Below are 22388 nucleotides of genomic sequence, written 5' to 3'. Positions count from 1 at the left end.
TCCTTTTCCCCTTCTTCCTTTAAGAAACTGTTCCCCATTCCGGACTCTCAGCTCGAGCTGTGGGGGACTATCCCTAAGGTGGATGGTGCCATCTTAACGCTCGCAAAGCGGACGACTATTCCTCTCAAGGATAGTTCGTCATTTAAAGAGCCCATGGATAAAAGGTTGGAAAACATGTTAAGGAAAATGTTTCAACACACGGGGTTTGTTTTGTGGCCATGGTTGCCGGAGCTGCGACATATTGGTGTGAATCCCTGTGTGATATGGTCGAGAGGGAGACTTCCATCGACGAGATACAGGATAAGATTAAGAAGTTGAAGGTCGCCAATTCTTTCATTTGTGACGCCAATATGCAAATTATTTGCCTGAACGCAAAGGATTCAGGATTCTCTGTTTTAGCTCGCAGGGCTCTGTGGCTAAAGTCTTGGTCTGCGGACATGACCTCTAAGTTGAGGCTGTTGTCCCTGCCTTTTCAAGGAAAGATTCTGTTCGGTCCAGGATTGGTGTCATGTTCCGGTGTACATGCGCTCAGGACACAGACCCTCAGGGCAGTGGTAGGGATTTGAAGACACCAACCCCTGACCCGGGGAAGAGTATCCTGGATGTGGATAGATGATATTCTGTGATTCATAGTTGCTAGAAGTTATTGTAGATTAAATGGAGAGTGCTACATTTGTATACAATATATTCTGACTTCACTGTGACTTATAGTTAGTTAATAGGAGTAGCTGCAGGATTCAATGAGAGAAAAATATAGCAATGTGGAATGTTCAGGCTTCAGAGTAAACTGGTAAAAGATTGACATTTAGATGCAAACTAAGGTTTGTTGCCGGTTCACAGTACATAATATTATATAGAGCTGTATGTCAGAATTAAACAGAGCAGCACAGGTGATAGACAAGTTGCAAGTTTTAGGCATTAATTACATTTGTGCATATATATGCAAACTAAGGTTTGTTGCAGGTTCACAGTACATAATATTATATAGAGCTGTATGTCAGTAATAATCAGAGCAGCACAGGTGATAGTCAAGTTGCAAGTTTAAAGGCATCAATTACTGTTTGTGCATATATTGGAGAATCACATGAAAGCTTTTAACTGAACACATAGATGCAGAGTTCTGAATATGTTAACATATTTGTAGAAGGATATTTCAGCTATGACAACTTGTTGCAGAGAATAGTTATACAGTTCTGAGTAAGATGCTGTTATAATTAGAGAGTGATGATAACCAAAAGTATGCTTGATTTATAATAAAGTTCAGAGTTTGTTAAGTAGCAGTGTCCAGGTAACAAAATTGAATTATTTGAATACTTGCGATTTGATGATGTTAGGCAGAGGAAATAGGAAAAACTGAAGCTTGAAGATGTTGGTAGGATTCAACCACAGACCTCAGTTGTTTTCAGGAACACAACTTCAAAGTTAATGCAAAGCACATTAGACCTGAGAAGGCTTAAAAAGAGGCTGAGGGAATCAGGTGCATGAATGATTAATCAGGCAGGCAAGCTGATTGTAAATACTGCCCAAAACAGCATGAGTGTCAGAAACAGGAAAGGCAGTCTTAAAGGGATAGTGACATTAGGCTGAGATATGTTACAATTGGATTCGATCATATCCACGGTTACAGGAGACAAGGAAGCTTTCCTACTGCAGGATAAAAAGGCTAAGCCTAAAGGTTTTACTTTTCGTACCTTTCGTGCGGACAAGGCCCAGTGCCAGCAGCCCGCCGCAAAAGCCGTTCAGTCCAAGGGAACTTGGAAGCCTGTCCAGTCTTGGAACAAGTCCAAGCAGAACAAGAAGCCCGCCGAGACAAAATCGGCATGAAGGGGGGCAGATTGTCTCTCTTCTCTGAAGCCTGGTTGCAGGACGTTCAGGACCCTTGGGTTCTGGAGGTTGTCGCACAGGGTTACAGGATAGGATTCAGGTCCCATCCACCCAGGGGCAGATTCCTCCTGTCAAACCTGTCTTCAAGACCGGAAAAGAGAGCAGCCTTTCTAAAATGTGTGAGGGATCTCTCCTCTCTAGGTGTTATCGTACCGGTACCACAAGCAGAAAGGGGTCTAGGATACTATTCAAATCTTTTTGTGGTTCCAAAGAAGGAGGGCACGTTCTGCCCGATTCTGGACCTAAAGTGTTTAAACAAGTTTCTGGATGTTCCATCGTTCAAAATGATCAGATCTATTCTGCCCCTAGTTCAAGAGGGGCAGTTCATGACGACAATAGACTTGAAGGATGCTTACCTTCATGTTCTAATTCACAGGGACCACTTTAAGTTCCTAAGATTTGCGTTTCTGAACCAACACTTCCAGTTTTTGGCCCTTCCCTTCGACCTGGCTACGGCCCCGGGAGTCTTCACAAAGGTTATCGGGGCGCTTATCGCAGTGGCCAGATCCAGGGGCATTGCTGTGGCGCCCTATTTGGATGACATCCTAGTCCAGGTGGTGGCGTTCAGCCTCGCAGAGGATCATTCGAGGGCTCTTTTATTGCTCCCATCTCACGGTTGGAAGATCAACTCAGGAAAGAGTTCCCTGGTTCCCAGCAACAGGGTGGAGTTCCTGGGCATGATAATAGACTCTATGTCCATGAAAATATTTCTCACAGATCAACAACGCAGGAAGATTGAGTCCACCTGTCTTGCCCTTCAGTCTTACTCAAGCCCTTCGGTGGCTCAGTGTATGGAGATGATCGGGCTCATGGTTTCCAGCATAGACGTTATCCCTTTCGCCAGGTTCCATCTCAGAACTCCTCAATTGTGCATGTTGAGACAGTGGAACAGCGATCATTCAGATCTATCACAGCGGATATCCATGGATACTTGGACCAGGGACTCCCTATCTTGGTGGATCCGTTCAGAGCATCTGTCCATGAGGACATCCTTCCTGAGACCGTCCTGGGAGAATGTGACCACAGACTCAAGGAAATTGGCACAAGGAAAATGGACCCGGGAGGAGTCTCTCCTTCCGATCAGTATTCTGGAACTTCGAGCAATCTACTATGCTCTGAGGGCGTGGCCTCCTCTGGGGTCGTTGAGCTTCATCAGATTCCAGACCGACAACATTACCTCGGTGGCTTACATCAACCACCAGGGGGGAACAAGGAGCTCCCTAGCAACGAGGGAAGTGTCTCGGATTTTGGAGTGGGCGGAGTCCCACAGCTGCTCGCTCTCAGCAATCCACATTCCAGGTGTGGACAACTGGGAAGCGGACTTTTTCAGCAGGCAATCCTTCCATCCGGGGGAATGGTCTCTTCACCCTGAGGTGTTTGCAGAGATTTGTCTCAGATGGGGAACGCCAGAGAGAGATCTCATGGCGTCCAGACTCAATTGCAAGCTACCCCGATACGGGTCAAGGTCGAAGGATCCCCAGGCAGAGCTGATAGATGCTCTAGTAGTGCCTTGGGGATTCAGCCTAGCTTACATTTTTCCACCGTTACCACTTCTACTTCGTGTAGTGGCACGCATCAAGCAGGAGCGAGCTTCGGCCATCCTGATTGCTCCTTCGTGACAGCGGAGGACGTGGTTTGCGGATCTGGTGGGGATGTCATCCTCTCCACCATGGAGGTTACCCTGTCGCAGGGGTCTGCTGGAACATGGTCCCTTTCAACATCAAAATCTCGTTTCTCGGAGGCTGACTGCGTGGAGATTGAATGCTTAGTCTTAGCCAAGAGAAGTTTTTCTGAAAGTGTGATTGACACTCTAGTTCAGGCAAGGAAGCCAGTCACTCGTCACATCTACCATAAGGTGTGGAGGACTTACTTAAGGTGAAGGTGTCCAGGATTCTGTCTTTTCTCCAGGAAGGTTTGGAGAAGGGTCTTGCCGCCAGTTCCTTGAAGGGACAGATTTCGGCTTTATCAGTCTTGTTGCACAGGAGACTCGCTGAGCTTCTTGACATTCAATCTTTTGTTCAGGCTCTGTCTAGAATCAGACCTGTCTTTAGGCAGGCTGCTCCCCCATGGAGCTTAAACTTGGTCCTTAAGGTATTGCAGAGGGTTCCGTTTGAGCCTATGCATTCTATTGACATTAAGATTCTGTCCTGGAAGGTTCTTTTCCTGCTGGCTAGTGCATCGGCATGCAGAGTATCTGAACTGGCTGCCTTGCAATTTGAGCCTCCTTATCTGATCTTTCATGCGGATAAGGCTGTTCTTCGCACCGATTTGGGGTTTCTTCCCAAGGTGGTGTCTAACAGTAACATCAATCAGGAAATAATTGTTCCTTCTTTGTGTCCTAATCCTTCTTCTTCTAAGGAAAGGTTACTTCATAATCTGGGTGTGGTTCGGGCCTTAAAGTTCTATCTACAGGCTACAAAGGATTTCAGACAGTCTACATCTCTTTTTGTGGTGTATTCCAGGAAGCGCAAGGGGCAGAGGGCCTCTTCTACTTCTTTGTCCTTTTGGTTGAGGAGCTTGATTCGCTTGGCCTATGAGACAGCGGGACATAAGCCTCCTCAGAGGATCACGGCTCATTCAACTAGAGCTGTGGCTTCGTCCTCTATGGAGCAGATTTGTAAGGCGGCTACCTTGTTCTCCTTAAACACTTTTACAAAGTTTTACAAATTTGACGTTTTTGTTTCTGCGGAAGCTGTTTTTGGGAGGTTTTACAGGCTGTGGTGCCCTCAGATTAGGGTACGCCTTTTTACCCTCCCGGTTTCATTCAGTGTCCTCTAAAGCTTGGGTATATGTTTCCCAAAAGTAATAAATGAAGCCGTGGACTCTCCTCCCCTTAAGATGGAAAACATAAATTATGCTTACCTGATAAAAAAAATTCCATTGTGAGGAGAGTCCACGGCTCTCGCCCGTAACTTTATCTTCTGGCATCATTTATACCCTGACATTTCTCCTACTAATCCTTGTTCCCTCTGCAGAATGATTGGGGGATGAGGGGAGTGGGGGAGGTATTTATGCCTTTGGCTGAGGTGTCTTTGCCTCCTCCTGGTAGCAAGGTTCTTATTTCCCAAAAGTAATGAATGAAGCCGTGGACTCTCCTCCCCACACTGGAAATAAAATTATCAGGTAAGCATAATTTATGTTTTTACCTGGAAATCTCTGGGGCTATATAACATAAGTAACTGATTATGACTCAAAACCAATCACAATGAGATGTTAGCAGACATGTCTATAAAGAAAACAAAATCATTGTGCTTAATGTCATAAACTCTCATTAAACTATATCAATACTTGTGGGTATATGGCCTCTGTCTCCTGGAATAGGGAAAAGTGCCTCCCAGAAGCCTCAGGATGTGGTACCCCTGGTATACCACTTCCTTTCCTGCTTGAGTTCTTTCAGGTTCACCTTCTTTTGGTGTAAGTTGGGATAGATTAAAGCATTTGCAAAGATGAACAAAGGTTTGATCACTCTTGGTACACAATGCTTTCTACTGCAATGGTCAAGTCACCCCTTACAAACAGGCTCCGGCTGACAGAGTAGTGCTGCTACCCGACACAAGCTGATTTTTACTGTGCACAGCCCAGTCCGTTTTCTACTTCCCCTTTAAGGCTGTTCTAAGGGCATTTTTATTGTGGAGGTGGGGGCAGGGGAACACTACCTAGGAGCGAGCCAGGTTCAAGCTCAGGAACCAGTGCTGGAAATGGCACTATAAGGGTCTGAGGGGGCTGGGTGGTACTGGCCCAGCAGTCAGACCCTGGTGTGGTGGTGTGCGCTTCTGGTGTCATGAATGAGGATAGAAGTCCAGCCTGGCCCCATACTTACAATTTAAAGTAAACTCAGGGGTGCGCTAAGAGGAGAATTGTATTTATGTTTGCATTGTTTGTAGAAGAGCAGTGGCATACAGGGGTAGCTATTTTTGGACTGTGTAATCAAAAAAAATGTTTTTCTTTTCTGGACCCATATTTACACAACAATGATACTAGATTATAGTACTTTAAGACGTTAGGCATCCAATCAGTTTGACAAGCTGAGATCCTTGTTGCCTGACAGTAATAGATGTTTTTAGCTTTAGGAAGGATGAGACATGCGAACACGCATACCATGCAGAGAGATGATTCCAGAAGCTCATCTTTTTAAAAGTTTTTTTGTTAGTAGTGTTGAACTATATATCTAGAAAATACTTTGAGTGAAAAGACCTTTCACCCTAGTTTATCTGTACTGGAGTAGGTAGATAAGTCAAAAAGCAATACTGTAAAACAGCACAAAGAAGCGCAACACCCTGGTTTTAAAGGGACATGAAACCCAAAAATTTTCTTTCATGATTTAGGTAGAACATACCATTTTAAACAACTTTACCATTTTACTTCTATTATCTAATTTCTTTCATTCTCTTTGTATCATTTGTTGAAGGAGCATCAATGCACTACTGGTTTCTAACTGAACACATGAGTGAGCTAATGACAATTGTTATATATATATGCAGCCACCAATCAACAGCTAGAACCTAGGTTCTTTGCTGTTCCTGAGCTTTCCTAGATAAACCTTTCAGCAAAGGATAACGAGAAGTAAATTGGAAAGTTATTTAAAATTGTATGCTATGTCTAAATCATGAATATCTAGGTATTATTTATGTCCCTTTAATTGTAATATATGTCACAACATATAAATTGTATTTAGCCAAAAATCGACTCACACATAAAAAAATCCTTGTTTATAGCCAAGGTTTTCTTTAAGCGGCAGTGTCACAACAGAGAACACATTTCCAGTTCGCCCTGAGAAGCAGAAATGCTCCCACAGTACAGTCTTACAGGGGTTTACAAAGTCTTGTATGGTGCACTGCTAGTTACACATATAACAGAAGTATACAATAGGATTTGTCAATCTATATCCACACTCACTCACAACTGATCAGTTGGTTGCTGTCCTTCATATATATGTAAAGATCAGCATATAAATGTTATCACTTATTACAATGCGATTATACATAAAAAAAACTATAGCTAAGGGCACTCATTTCCAATATAAACTTAAAGGGACACTAAACCCAAAAAATTTCTTTCATGATTCAAGTAGAGAATACAATTTTAAACAATATTCCAATTTACTTCTATTATCTAGTTTGCTTCATTATTTAGCTATCCTTTGTTGAAGAAATAGCAATGCACATGGGTGAGCCAATCATATGAAGCATCTATGTACAGCAACCAATCAGCCGCTACTGAGCCTATCTAGATATGCTTTTCAGCACAGTATATCAAGAGAATAAAGCAAATTAGATAATAGAAGTAAATTAGAAAGTTGTTTAAAATTGCATGCTCTTTCTAAATCATAAAAGAAAAAATTTGGGTTTCATGTCCCTTTAACTTATAACAGAGGGCGGCTTTCTACTTTACTCTGTTGATGCATACATATACCTTTCTATACTATTCAGTAAATGCATGCATACTGGTTAATCTAACGTTATAACTGTCTACCTCCATTTTGGTGTATGCTGAAGAATAAAGAATGTAACTAATTCCATTGCATCATCATTTATAGCATTATATTAGCGCATTCCACAAATCTACGTATGCAGATTGCCTTCCCTATCCCAAGATTATCATCCCATTACCATAAAATCACAATAAATATCTTGTGATTTACAAACGTTATACACTTATGTAAAACGCCCATCCTCACTAGACAAAACGCACCTTCTGTAAGCTGTAAAATCCAAAATAAAAATCAAGGCTACACCTCAAAGCAAACTCATGCTCTCTGTAAAAATAAAGGATAATCTTAGGTTTGAGATACATACAGGGCACTAAATACACAGTGCCTCAGTATGTTTCAAAACCCATGATAAATGGAACAAAGTTTTCTAAAACCATATCTGCGTGACACCTATACATATCGCCATCTCATTATTCTAGAAAAGCATCAATATCTTTATTTGAACCTACCGAATCGACTCGATCCAATCTGAATACAGTGTATTTTTTTTACATTGCAAGGTTATAGAACCATTCACTGTTTAATGCAGTGCACACATAATTGCAGAAGAGAATGTACTACATATAGGACTAGATTACGAATGGAACACTATCGTTAGCTCAGGGAGCGTAAACATGACCACAAGATTGCAATGTTTTTTACACTTGAATACATATAAAAAGTGGTGCCCTGTTAAATTACCGTAAATTTCTTTACACAAACTTGTGGTAATTTACGCTCCCCATATTTTCTATGTGTGGCGTTGAGCGGCAATGTCTGCTCATCTTACAAGTTGAAAGTAAATGTGAACGCAATTGCATTTAACAATCAAACTTTTTATGCGACCTGAAAGTTTGGATAAAGTGTGTGGCCGGAGTAAACATTTGCACTAAACTACTTTATTAACCCCCACATCACAAACTACACTATTACCTCCTAAACCTCCACATCCCCCATCGCAAACTACCCCTCTACCCTATTAACCCCTAAACCGCCACAACCCCCATTGCAAAATACTGTCAAACATCCTAGACACATAAGGTTTTTAAACTTTTGGATGATAGCTCAGTTATTCCCAAAGCTTTCTAGGGAGCAGATTTTTCTTCTTGAGAATTGTTTGGAAAAGAAGCTTGGTGGAAGCCAAAAATTTCCAGGACCATGCTAGAGGTTAGCAAACTGAAGAATTAATACCTCTTATAACGTAAGGTTCTCCCTAAGATGGTGGTCGACGAGGCGCAGGGACTCCAAAGAATGTTTTCTGCAGCCAAACTGTACTGCCATCTCCTTGATATTCTTTTTTCTGTATGGACAAAGTTATTTCTCATAAATGTTTTTTGTTTGTTTTGTTTTTTTAAATACATTGCAGTGTTTTGGGCTCTAAAGACCTGAGGGTCCATTCTGTGTCATGTGTATGTCCAATTGGACAATGTGACAGCAAATCCATATCAATGATGTGGGGGGGGGTTGTTACAGCAGTCTTGCAAAATGAGAATGTTCAGGTATCTTCTGCTTGGCAGAATTATGCAATAAATATTACAGGTCATTTTAACTCTTAAAGGGACACTGAAGTCAAAATAAACTTTTCTGATTCTGATAAATCATGCAGTTTTAAGACACTTTCTAATTTACTTCCATTACCAAATTTTATGTAGCCTTTTTATATACGCACTTTCTGAGGAACAATATCCTACTGAGCATGTGCATAAGCTCACAGGGTAGAAGAAAAAAATCTACTGCTTATTTAAAATTCAGAGTAGGTGTTATATCATTGTCTTTTTATTATGCACTTGTTAATTATGCAATTGAGCTGCATTGAGTGGTCCTTTAAGCAGATTTCCTAAGTTGTCAGAAGATTTGTTCTGGAGAGGTCTCTTCACTATTTGTTTTGCTATTGTCTGGAGCTTCTGAAAATAGATCTAATGATGACAAGAAAAAACTGCATGAGGAATGGAGATCCTAGTGCCTTTACTGTGGATGCAATAATTATTTCTTATAGGGTCATAATGGTTGGTCTTTCCTCTAATTGTTTTGCTGCCTTAAATGATCTAAGCCGAACAAACAGATGGTAATTTGTATGTTACTTAAACTATCCAAAGTACAAATTAATTTGATACTTTAAGATAAAATTATTTAATGATGATCATTTGTGCCACAAACATTGAACAAAATACTATTAGCTCATTTTAGCTTATATGACCACTAAAGTCAAACTTAAAAGTTCATGATTGAGATAGGGCACACCATTTTAAACTTTCCAAATCACCTCCATTATCTTAATGGACACTATTTTTATATGCACACTTTCTGAGTCACCAGCTCCTACTGAGCATGTGCAAGATTCACAGAATATACGTATATGCATTTTGTGATTGAATGATGGCTGTCACATGATGCAGTAGGAAGGAAAATAAAACTAACTAAAATTCGTAAGAAAAAATTTAGTACTCGTGAAATTCAAACTAAGGGCTCGATTAACGAAAGGTCTCAGGGCTGGTGACATATTATTAAAGAATGTTTGCCATTACTTCTATTTCCCTGGTGCAATTCTATAAAGCCACTTTTTACCCTGAAAACAGGGTGTCTCACTAAGGGGTGTATACTACATTATTGTATAGGAAGGAGATGCACACATTACAGAAGTGCACAATGAAAATCGTAAATTAAAAATCATACAAAATTAATTATTGAATAATTAAACCATTGAGACATAAATACGCAGGAAAAAATTGTATTGTTAAGGGGCATCAAAAATCGTTTGAAAACTGTCAATTACACAGGAATAAATCATATTAAATATTCACAGAGTACTCAAGTACAAAATACAATGCGTAATTGTTGTTTTCTTCTTAAAAGGGAAGAGTCCACAGCTGCATTCATTACTTTTGGGAATTCAGTACCTGGCCACCAGGAGGAGGCAAAGACACCCCAGCCAAAGGCTTAAATACCTTCCCCACTTCTCTCATCCCCCAGTCATTATTTGCCTCTCGTCACAGGAGGTTGGCAGAGAAGTGTACAGAAGTTCGAGATAGTATCTTATGGAGGGTAGTACTCTTTGCAATGGGACTGGAGTTTTAAGTAATCCTGTCAGCCTCTCAGTGAGAGCATTAGAGTCCGGAGATACAGGGTGAGATTCATATTATCAGCTCCTTTGGTAATCAGCGTTGACGAGTTTCGCTGCTTACCTTCACTCAAGTCCATGTCAGAAGCGAGGCTACTATCTGTCATACTTTAAGGGCCATGTTCCTGTTCCACGGTGTAGATTCCGGTAAGATTGTTTCATTTTATTTCGATATGTGAATGTAATGTTAACAAAACAAGGTAGGAGGGACTCCTTTTATCTTAATATGGAATCATGGGTTAATATCTCCTGAGGGGGGTTATTGAACAGGGGGGACTTTTAATCATGTTTGTTAGATGGTTCTATCTGCAAGTGTGTAGCTTTACTTAGGCTCACGGCCTTTACGGCACATGACGGCCTTCTTTTAATGACGCAATCTTTCCAGATTACACGCCCTTTTTGTGACTGGCACGGTGCACCTCGGGACGGGTGCGGTTATGTTGTTTTGTTTTTTTTTCACTTCTGTATGCTGACTGTGTGTGACTGAGAGAGTCTAGCTCGTGGGTTGTCTGGTTCACAGGAGGTGGTGAGTGCACCAGCCATTGGGGGTGTTAAAGGGTGCCAGTTAGTTTTGTCTTTTGTAATCCCAAGATTATGGAGGATTCCGATACTGAGGATGTGTCTTGTGATGAATATGAAATGGCCCGGATAATTAATGCCCATCAGTTATTTTCCGGGTGCCATTCTAGAGTACGCTCTTCTCCTGAGTCTGGGAGCTTAGAGTGCGTTGCGCCATCCACCTCCGAGGTTTCTATGACCCGTGAGGTGCGTGCCCAAGACCCTTTCCCGGCCATGCATGCAGGTGTTCCTATGGCTTTCACTCCTCCGGAGAGTGGCTTGTTTTCCGCTGGAGGTTATGGCAGGGTTCCGCATGGCCATTTCTATGGCACTGTCTCATTTATATCTCCCAAGTGAAGTATTTCTAAGATACTGTCCATGCTCCGTTAACCTAAGGGCCCATTGAGCGTGGGATCGCCCGATTCAGTTCGGCCTTCTGGGGAAACATTGGCCCCTGAGGCTTCAGGGGCCTCCATCTCGGAGCCGAGGTCTCCAGCAGATTCGGGGAGGGATGATTTTGCCTTCCGTTATAGGCTGGCTCGCCTTAGGGTTCTTTTAAGATATGTTTTGGCAATGTTAGATGATCCCAGTCCTTGTGGGCAGAGGGATACGAGGCCTTAGAAGTTGGATGGCAAAATGGATAGCCAATCGCCTTATCTTCATTTTATTTTTTTAATGTTTTTCAGTTTCTTTTCTGAGCTTGGGTGAATGGGACCTCTACTCGGCTGGTCCTGTTGTTCTTATTCACCTTGGGCGTTCACTCGATGGGTGCTGCTTTTCATTTTATTTTTTTATCCGGATGGATGTGTTAAATTTGTTTTTCCTTGAGCACAGGTCTGTTATTCGTTTTATGAATGTTCTTCTCTGGAACCAATACTTGCGACTCGTGGTGGCGTGGGCACTCCCTCGGGAGTTGTGCACTTGTTGAATATTAGAATTTTCGTTTCTAGTTCATTTATCGATCCTTCGGGACAAAGGCTGGTACTGGTCGGGCGCTTCATGGTGCTGAGGATACCTATAGGCCTATTCTATGGACTCCGGGCTCCGATGCTACTGATGTATGAGGCCTCTGGTTTATATGCAACTTCTCCGGATGGAGGGTTGTGCGTATCACTCTAAGGGTGGTCGGTTCGGGCTACTCACCTGGGCTATGATTCTGCTTCTGCAGACGACTCTAGGTTGTTCAGGTTCCCGAGACTTCGAACCGTTATTTCCTTTACATGGAAGTTGGGAGATGTGTGTGACCTGTTTGGTCTGATGTGCCGGGTGATTAACGTTTGGTTTTCACTTGAGGTTCTTCCGGGCGCTGACTCGTTAGCCTAATGCGCTCTTTCTTGCGATGGCGGAGCTTCATCCTTCCCCAATTTTTGTGAGGGATCGTCTGGTCAGGTGTGTGGGCATGTTTTTCTCTGTTCAGAGTCATGTTACTCTGAGAGGTGGTGTGCAGGAGTTCCCTGCCCTCTGTGGGAGTTGCGGCTCTAACGTTTGCCTGCTCAAGGTAGTTTTCTTTAAATAATAGCTTTTGCAAGCTCTCTGACTGTGGTCTATTTCAGCTATTAACCTCGGTCGGACTACGTCTTTGCTGTTCTGGTGTGTTGCGTCATACGCTAGCCTTGTGGCTTGTCAGTAGCGATGTCGAGGTTGGGTAAGGAGGGCAACCCTTCGAGGGTCAGGCAGTTGTCCCTTTTTCCTAGATACTCCGTTTGAAGTTTTGTGGGTGATGCCTTGCGTTACTTCTCTGAGATGGCGAGCTGGACCCTGGATTATCATTTCCTTCAGGTATTGATGTAACCCTGCCTCTGTGTGTATCACGTGTTGCTGCTTGCCTACGAGATTTCTTGCGATCCATTTCACTGGATGGTGATTCTCAGACTGTTCAGGAGTCCTTTGTGACTCTTGAGTTCAGATCTACGGACTTAGAGGTTCGCTCCTCCTTGGAGGAGGCAGTTAGGGTTCTCTCCAAGATTGGATCTTTTCATCGTCAATTGTCGAGAACCCTTGCCTGGTCCTCGTCTCTCCATGGATGGGTGTGGACGGCTCGATTCTCACTTGAAGTTGTGGTCCCGTGAGCCCTCTTCATTGGGGCTGGGGCTCTGTGAGAGATGCCTTTGTGACTGTGGCTCAGGCTTTAGGCCTCTCTAATGGGCCCCTACCTGTCTTCTGGTGCATTCACAATGTTCCTGTAGACTCCAGGTGCTTTTCAACTGGGTTGGTGATGTGGCCGAGGGGTCTCGCCTCTATCGTAGGGTTTTTTTCCGTTCCTGGGAGGGGAGCTGTAATGCAGTGTCTGGTTCCTCCGTTCCTGCAGCAAGAGACTTAGGGTTTTGCTCTCGTGGGGGCTTCTACTACGTGTATCCAATATATGGATGCTAAGGTTTTTGGGGGACTTCTTCCCTTGGGAAGTGTGCCCTTTTTTTTGCCCATGACTGTGTGTAGGGGGTCTCGTACCCAAGCACAATGTTTCTTTGACTCACGGTAGCATGCCGTTTGTAGCAGCGGTCTAACAGGGGATTTTGTTCCTCGTTGATCCTCTCTTCTCTCCTGTAGTCCGGGACTCTCATCTTCAGTCTTTTGACTAGCCTTTGGGCTGGGACCGTTATCCCAGAGGGAAGGTTAGGGATCGGTTACTCTATGCAGTGTTGACTGTTTCTGCTGTTGGACCTTTTTTTGAGGGAGGACTTTGGATGTCCTCTATCTTTCTACTGGCATCTGGTGCCGGGAGGGGACGCTTCTTGGAGCCGCTATTCGGTGGGCTGTACGCCCTTGGTGGTTTACAGTTGGAACCATCCACAGCGATTTGCTTAGTGATGGTGTATCCATTTACAGCTACTTGCGTTTGTCTGGATGCTAACTAGCTTGACGCGCCTTTAGGAGGTTTTGAGTTAGCGATAGGGTCAGCCTTCCTTTTGGAGGCTGGTCTTTGAGAGTTCACAGACGGTTTGAGTTTTTCTGTGAGAGCTCTGTTCTAACTGCTGGGATATTTATCCTGTTCCTGCTGTCTCCGTCTATCTTGCCTCCAAATCTAGATATGTTATGGAGCATCGGAGGACTCATGAATTTCCTGGAGTACCTTAGGGTATGGTATGGGATTGGGGGACATGAGGGGTTCCTCAAGTCCCTTTGAGGACATGTTCTCTGTGTATGATTCCTTCTTTTTGGGTCCTTGTGTTCTAGGGAGTTTGTCTCTCTGGGTGTTGCCTTTGTAAAGACAACCATGGGTTGATTTCTAGGTGTTGAGTGGGAAAAGTTCCTTTGGATTTTCCTGGTCTCGGGTTCCCTTGTCTTTAGCCGGGTACCTTCTTGGGTGTTGTGTACCGTAGGGCAGACGCTTCAGAGGTTGTTTGGACCTGACGGACTCTAGGTCTGAGTGGTCTCTAGTTCGGCTTTGCCGGTGATGTAACTGATGTGCAGTTACCTGGGCTTTTAGTGTTTCTCTGCGTCATTTGTACTTTTTTTTTCTTTTTGAGTGTTGAGTAATTCAGGCTGTGGTGCCTTTCGAAGGGCCACCTTTTGTACCCACCATTGTATTCAGTGTCCTCTAGCTTCGGTATTGTTTTCCCAAAAGTAATGAATGCAGCTGTGGACTCTTCCCTTTTAAGAAGAAAAACATAAATTATGCTTATCTGATAATTTCATTTTCTTCTGAAGGGGAGAGTCCACAGCTCCCGCCCGTGTTTTTATCTCTATGAGGCGGCTGTACATTTTTTGTTCTTCTGGCACCTTTTTTCACCCTGATATTTCTCCTACTGTTCCTTGTTCCCTTGACAGAATGACTGGGGGATGAGGGAAGTGGGGGAATGGCTGGGGTGTCTTTGCCTCCTCCTGGTGGCCAGGTTCTGAATTCCCAAAAGTAATGAATGCAGCTATGGTCTCTTCCCTTCAGAAGAAAATTACATTATCAGGTAAGCATAATTTATGTTTTTATCATAAAATGTGTTGAGCATGGGCGTGTATGAAATTTTCTCTCAAATCCAACAGTACTTATCTAAGCATTTCTGCCCTACAGATCTCAATTTTTTCCCACAAACTAAAAGGTGGCGAGAAAACACATGTATACAAAAATAGACGATTGTAAAATGCTATATGCAGAATGCAGCGTAATGTGTTAATTTTTTTGAGGCAGGAATGAATTTTTAAAGTGTGCCACCTACTCACTTCTCCCTACACATCGAAGTTTCCTTTCCAGCAAGCCCCATTACTTTCTATAGGAGACATGTCGCCACTCGCAGGGACTGCCCCTTTTATAAGATAATTCCAACATGGCAGCCCCTGCGAGGGTCGGCATGAAAAACCACGTCAAAACCAGCAAAGTTTAGATAATCAGCCCCCCTGTGCTTTTGTATTCCCTGTTTATTGTGCATTTATTGTCTAACAACCATTTTATTAGGGCATAGATAACTTAATAAATGTGATTAAGTACAACTGCTATATATTGTTGTTTTTGTACATATTTCTGTTATGGAAGAAGTCATATTTGTTATATTATGTTTGTATTATGTTTATATCATGTTTTACAAAAGTTTCCTTACTGACTATATTTTAACAAATGTTTACAATATGTAAATTTTAAAATTAGAAAAAAATACAGATTAAATGAACCTACAATTTTTGATTTTAGAAACAAAGATTTTAATTCTCTTTTTTATTTTATTTCTATTTTTTATCTAGGGGTCAGAAGAAGAAAGAGGCCCTCTTATAAGAACATCTTAACTAGTAATTTAATCCATAGACATAATAACTATGCAAACTAATTAATAAAACAAAGATCATAACTACAAGAAGCAAGAAGAGTTGTTGCTGTCTTTGAAACTGTAGTCAGTTGTATTCTTCATGTTCCTGTTGTACAGCAAACAACATCTGACATTACATTATAAAGAATTGTGTACCAGAAGCACAGTTTTACTAACTGGGATGACCCATAATGTGTTCACTTTCTGATTTTAGTGTTTTTTTTTTGTTTTTTTTAATATAATAATAATACACTTACAGTTAAGTCTGTTGTTTTGTGTAGAGAACAATGTAGTTGTGTTAAATAAAAATACTACACTTACAAAATCATTGCTTGTACATATAGTAGGACAATGTCTACTCTGGTCTAAAGTTACTATAATTCTTGTTGGAGCTATTATTGGGACATAACACATACTGGTTTTCTGCAGATTTTTTTTTTTTAATATTAATTAACCCTTTGAGTGCTAATGACAACGCTGAGCCGTCACAGAGTTTCCCACTCTGGTGCTAATGACGGCTCAGAGCCGCCACTAGCACTCTCCCACCTTGAGGGAGATCTGGGGGGTGCCAACCGGTCCTACCCCGGCGATAGTGCCTGTAGAGTGACAGGCATCACCGGGGCATCACGTTTTGCGTGGTGACGTCACGCGCAAAGACGTGATGTCGTCCTTGCGCAACTTTATTAACAATTTGTCAATACAAAGTATAGGGAAAAGGGGCATGCTGCTTAGAAGCCTGTATCTCAGGCATCTAAGCAGCTACAGACCCCCAAGACCCACAATTGGAAAGGCAATCACCTAACATTTCCAACAGTGTAAGTCTGAAAACATTAAAACTTTTTTTTTCACAAAATAAAAAAATCAATTAAATCAGCTTAGCACCCAGGTGGGAAAGTGCTTAGCACTCAAAGGGTTAAAACGGACCTGAAACCCAAAAATGTTCTTTCATGATTCATATAGAGCATACAAATTTAAGCAACTTTCCAATTTACTTCTATTATCAATGTTGCTTCATTCCTTTTGGTACCTTTCTTGAAGGAGCAGCAATGCACTACTGGTTGTTGGTTGAACACATCAGTAAGCCAATCACTAGAGGCATATATGTGCAGCCACCCATCAGAAGCTAGCTCCCAGGTCCTGAGCCTACCTAGGTATGCTTTTCAACAAGAGAACAAAGAAAATTAAATAAATAAGTACATTGGAAAGTTGTGTAAAATTGTATGCTCTGCCTGAATCATGAAAGAAAACATTTTGGGTTTCATGCCCCTTTAACTCCAATTCAAAGTTGTAGTCATAAAATGACTGACCGACTTGTTTCTTTGTTTACACGTGTACAGGTTTCTTACTGTGTTAGAGTGGAAAAAATATTAAAGGGACACTGAACCCAATTTTTTTTCTTTCGTGATTCAAATAGAGCATACAATTTTAAGTAACTTTCTAATTTACTCCTATTATCAATTTTTCTTCGTTCACTTGCTATCTTTATTTGAAAAAGAAGGCATCTAAGCTTCTTTTTTGGTTCAGCACTTTTTTTTATTGGTGGATGAATTTATCCACCAATCAGCAAGAATAACCTAGGTTATTCACCAAAAATGGGCCGGCATCTAAACTTACATTCTTGCATTTCAAATAAAGATACCAAGAGAGTGAAGAAAATTTGATAATAGGAGTAAATTAGAAAGTTGCTTAAAATTGCATGCTCTGTCTGAATCACGAAATTTATTTTTTTAGTTTAGTGTCCCTTTAAAGCAGTGCTATAAGATTAAACAAAAGATAATTGAGTTTTATTAAACAAATATTGTGTGCTGTATATGATCTGTATGTTTCAGTATCTGATCTGATTTCTTTTTAAAAAAAAGAAGAAAGGGAAAAGACATTAAATTCAAAATTGTTCCATCATACATATGAAGGAGCACCAATTCAGTTAATTAATGTTAAAAATATGGTTGCATTAAAAAAGGATGAGTTAAAGAAATAAGAGATGCATGTCTGTGCACAAACAACACAACTGGGGATTAATTGCTCATTGGCTCAGTTTTTTTGACTGCCAGTTACAATCCCTCACAAGCATGAAATCAATTTTTTTTTTTTAAAGGAACAAAACACATTGAAATAAGTATTTTAACCCCTTAACAACCGGAACGTACCATGTACGTCACTGGTCGTTAAGGGTTTCCTTGTTTATAATAGCGCGACCGTGCTATTATACCCTCCGTCCTTCCTGCTGGTCACCGGAAATAGCCCGGTCTCACTGCTGGTGACGAGACCGCGCTATTAAAAGCGCAATCCCCATAGAAAGACCAGGCACGTTGCTGGTCCTTAAGGGGTTAAAATACCCACTTTTAAAATCAACAAAGACAAAAATGACTTTCGAATTCCTCTAATTAAAGTCTCTTTCGTAGGTATGACAGAACATTTTTGTATCCAGTGTCTATTTCAATGCACAGGAATGCCTCAGTAATGAGTGCCCTTCCTGCTGGTGGCAGATGTGAAAGTGGATGACTGTGTGCAATGTTATATTTTGTAATAAATTAAAGCAGTAGTCATCATTGCCTATCACCTATCTGTCATGGTCACTAAGAACTCTGCACATACCCAATGCACTAAGTGGCCATGTTTGATTAAGTGTCAGAGCATACTGGCACTTTCCCTTATCCAAGATGGTTGCTGAGCATTTTGCACATGGTGAGGACGATTGGGCACTGATAGAGACAAGTAGCAGGCAGTGTTCTCCTTTCTTTGCATGGGGCTGCTGCAATTTGTAAATCAAAAAAGGGAATTTCATACCAAACTGGGACATTTCTGTGGTTTCTGAGATAGCTGTGTACATGTATTATTTTGCTTTGTTTTTCATGTATAATTCAACTTTGTGAGAAACGTATAGATAGATTATAAATATTTCAGTATGATTAAATGGGAATTGATCAAATTGGCTTTGCATTAAATACATATAGTTTTTAGTAGGCTTTTTTGACCGCAAAAAGTGCATTAGCGTAAACACTGAATACTGTATTATATCTAATGTTTTTATTATCATGTTATGTCTTTTATACAGTTGTTTTCACCATTAACACACGGAAACAAAGTAATTCTAGAACAATCACTGAATTTGTATTAATGTGTAAGAGATTTTGGTGAATTAGACACAAATGAGAACAATGCATTATTTACATACACATCTGCACACGTATGTACAACTTATGCACAGTTTTATGCACTTATATGCGGTTGTCAACAGGCAGCAGATCAGCAGCGCTAGATGTTTGCTCATGCGCGGTAAAGTCCTCCACTAGCACTACGTAAAACCACCTGCAAATTGTGAAACGGCTTAAAGGGACATTGATAGAGCATACCATTTTAAACCACTTCCATTATCAAATTGGCTTCATTCTCTTGATATCCTTTGTTGAAGTAGCAGGAATGCACTACTGGGAGCTAGCTGCAAAACATTAGGTGAGTCAATGATAAGAGGCATAAATGTGCAGTCACCAATCAGCAGTTAGTTCCCAGCAGAACATTGTTGTTCCTGTGCCTACCTAGGTATGCTTTTCAAAATAGGATACAAAGAGAACAAAGGACATTTGATAAAAGAAGTAAATAGGAAAGTTGTTTAAAATTGCATGCTCTATCTGAATTATAAAAGTAAAATTTGAACTTTAGGGCCCATAATAAAATAATATTTGTCCCCAGGCTACAAATGGTATTAAATAGATTTGCAACCCACTTCATATTATGTGTCTTTCATTTAAACAGCAAATGCACTATAAAGCCAGATATTCTATTGATAGGAGATGACGTCTTTCACAGGTTACAGGTGACTTTTACACTAGTACCTCCATACAGGTGTAAAACACTGCAAAGACATCCATCTGGTATCTAAACCTAATACTACAGACTCCAGATAATGTCTCTGTAAAAGAATCAATGTCTCTCACTAAACTAGTTATTTAAAGGGATAAAAAAACGTCTGTTTCATTGTTGTAATCAAAAAACTCTAAGCAGTGGAATATGTATTCATCTTTTTAAAATGAGTTTACCTTTTATTTTAATTATTTTTTAACGTAAAGGGATACTAAACCCGATTTTTTTTTTAATGATTCAGATAGAGCATGCAACTTTAAGCAACTTTCTAATTTACTCCTATAAACAAATTTTCTTTGTTCTCTTGCTATCTTTATTTTTTTTTTAAAAAGCAGGAATGTAAAGCTTAGGAGCCGGCAGATTTTTGGTTCAGAACCTGGGTTACGCTTGCTTATTGGTGGCTAAATGTAGCCACCAATAAGCAAGCACTATCCAGGGTTCTGAACCTAAAATGGGATGACTCTTGAGCTCTTGGAGTAAACTAAAAGTTGCTTAAAAATGCATGAACTATCTGAATCATGAAAGAAAATGCGGAATCTTTTGGCGCTCTACAAATACCTGATAATAATAATAATAATAATTTGTGTTTAGTATCCCTTTAATTTGCGCAGGGTCCATTACTTTCTGTGAGAGCCCTACAAGGGGGCTGTGGTCTCTATAGGAAGACAAAGAGACATCTAATCTTCCTGCCCATGCTCCTTAGAGGAAATTTGCTGCAAAAATCATGTGACAATAGAACTCGAGTTGTATAATCTCTGCTCTCTGATTTAGCTGTAAGCAGTGACTACACTGAGAATTTTGAAGTGCTCATTTACCAAGAAAACAAGTTCTTTGCTGGGGGTTTTTAACATAATCTACTTTTTATGTTTACTTTGATTTAACATATTTTTTTCTACTAAATAAGCACTGTTTTATATCCCTTTAACACAAGCTGCCAGGAACACTAGCCTTCCTTGTCAAGGTCCAATTGATCAAAAACACTGAATTGAACCATAGCCCAGTACATGAAAGGCACACACAACTTCATTAGATTTACTACCCTTGCTGCAGAAATGCCATAAAATTGCAGAGCACTAATTTAAAAATAACCCACACAAAAATACTTAAGTTTTAAGACCTCCATACATATATGTTATGATGTTTTATAAGAAAAGAATGACATTACCTAGTAGCCCCTTTAATGCAAGAGAAGCCCACTATGTAATTGTCCAGGGACCGTCAATTGTATAAAGCTGACCTTGTAACACAAAATGTATAATGATTGGGCAGTAATATGTTATTAATATTATTTATTTAGTATATAAAAAATCTTATAAATATTCTTCACAATACATTATTCTTTATTGTCTCATATCTGATATAGAAGCCAGTTGTCTATTGTTTTATGGAAGTCTGATTTTTTTTGTCTGTGCTTTTTCTTCCTTCTTAATTTTAATCCGTGATTTATATGATGTATTGTAGGTATTATTTTTGTTGGGTTTTGTAATTTCTTAATCACTGTTTTCAGTCGGGCCAATGTTTAGATTTTTTTTTTCTTTTTAACAATAAAACATGGTATTGTTATAGACTTACTGGAAACAAAAAAATAAGTGACTAAAAAAATAAAATATGACTGTCAGGTTGGTTCACAAATAAAGTTTTGAAGCTTGGCTTGTGTGTTTTATTCTTCTGTGCACTAACTTTATCCCTGCCTCCCATAAATGCTATTGCTGAGATGTAGTGCGGTAAAAACTCGCTAAGGTGTGACAGAAAAACTTAACAGAAGACAACTTTTGGCCCAGCGGGCAAGTAGATAGATATAAGAACAGCGGCCATCATGCATTTTTAATGGAGTGTCCTGAGTACACTCCTCCTAGACTCTACAACCTTACACAATACCGGAACAGGCACTAGAAGTTCCTTGTGAGTCCAGTTATCCCCTTTGGGAATGTCACAAAAGGTTCCCTGCAGAAGTTTGTACAATGAGTGTTCGCTGTCAGGGTTCCAGGAAGTCGCTGACGTCACTAAAGGTTGCCTAAAGTCGGTTGCTGCTCACGAGAACAGAGATTTCCCAAACTCACTGACATCAAGGTAATACTGTGATACAAAGAAACAAAACAAAAGCGCAACCCCACTCAGGTGCAAATAATGTAATAAGTAAGCGCTCACACAAATGGCTACTTACAAAATAGAAAAAACAAAAAGCAATGATAAAATCCCTAGAGTTCTCGCAGTACCCCGGTCCTCAGCTTATCTCTCCTACCATATGAGCCGCCAAAGCCACACAGGAAAGAACAGAGACGACACCAACAAAGTCTGGTTGTACACAGACAAAACGCGTAGAGACTGTTGTCCCTACTGGTGTCTGCAGCTAGAGAACTCTGTTGGGGTTGTCTCTGTTCTTTCCAGTGTCCGGCTTGGCGGCTCGTATGGTAGGAGAGATAAGCTGAGGACTGGGGGAGCACATTTAAAAAAGTGAATTTAAAAGTGTCTTAAAATATTACATGCTCTATATGAATCATGCAAGTTTCATTTTGACTTTCCTATCCCTTTAACGGGACACTAAACACAATTTTTTTCCTTTCATGATTCAGACAGAGCATGTAATTTTAAGCAACTTTCTAATTTACTCCTAATATCAATTTTTCTTTGTTCTCTTGCTATCTTTATTTAAAAAGCAGGAATGTGATGCATAGGAGCCGGCCCATTGCTTGCTTATTGGTGGCTTAATGTCAGCCACCAATAAGCAAGCGCTATCCATGGTTCTAAACCTAAAAATGGGCTGGCT

General features: G+C 40.8%; 1 protein-coding gene across 1 annotated transcript in view; it reads left to right on the top strand.

Annotated features, from left to right (window-relative positions):
* Positions 1-21270, top strand: part of SCARB2 (scavenger receptor class B member 2) — a 365930-nt gene extending 344660 nt beyond the window's left edge. Inside the window, exon 12 of the mRNA XM_053703403.1 lies at positions 15699-21270. Within this exon, the coding sequence (XP_053559378.1) occupies positions 15699-15740 (42 nt within the window). The 3' untranslated portion in view covers positions 15741-21270. The remainder of the gene's footprint in view (positions 1-15698) is intronic.
* The last annotated feature ends 1118 nt before the right edge of the window (positions 21271-22388 follow it).

The sequence above is a fragment of the Bombina bombina genome, chromosome 2 (genome assembly GCF_027579735.1).
Source record: "Bombina bombina isolate aBomBom1 chromosome 2, aBomBom1.pri, whole genome shotgun sequence".
NCBI classification, from domain to species: domain Eukaryota; kingdom Metazoa; phylum Chordata; class Amphibia; order Anura; family Bombinatoridae; genus Bombina; species Bombina bombina.
This window is presented reverse-complemented; position numbering and strand designations above follow the sequence as displayed.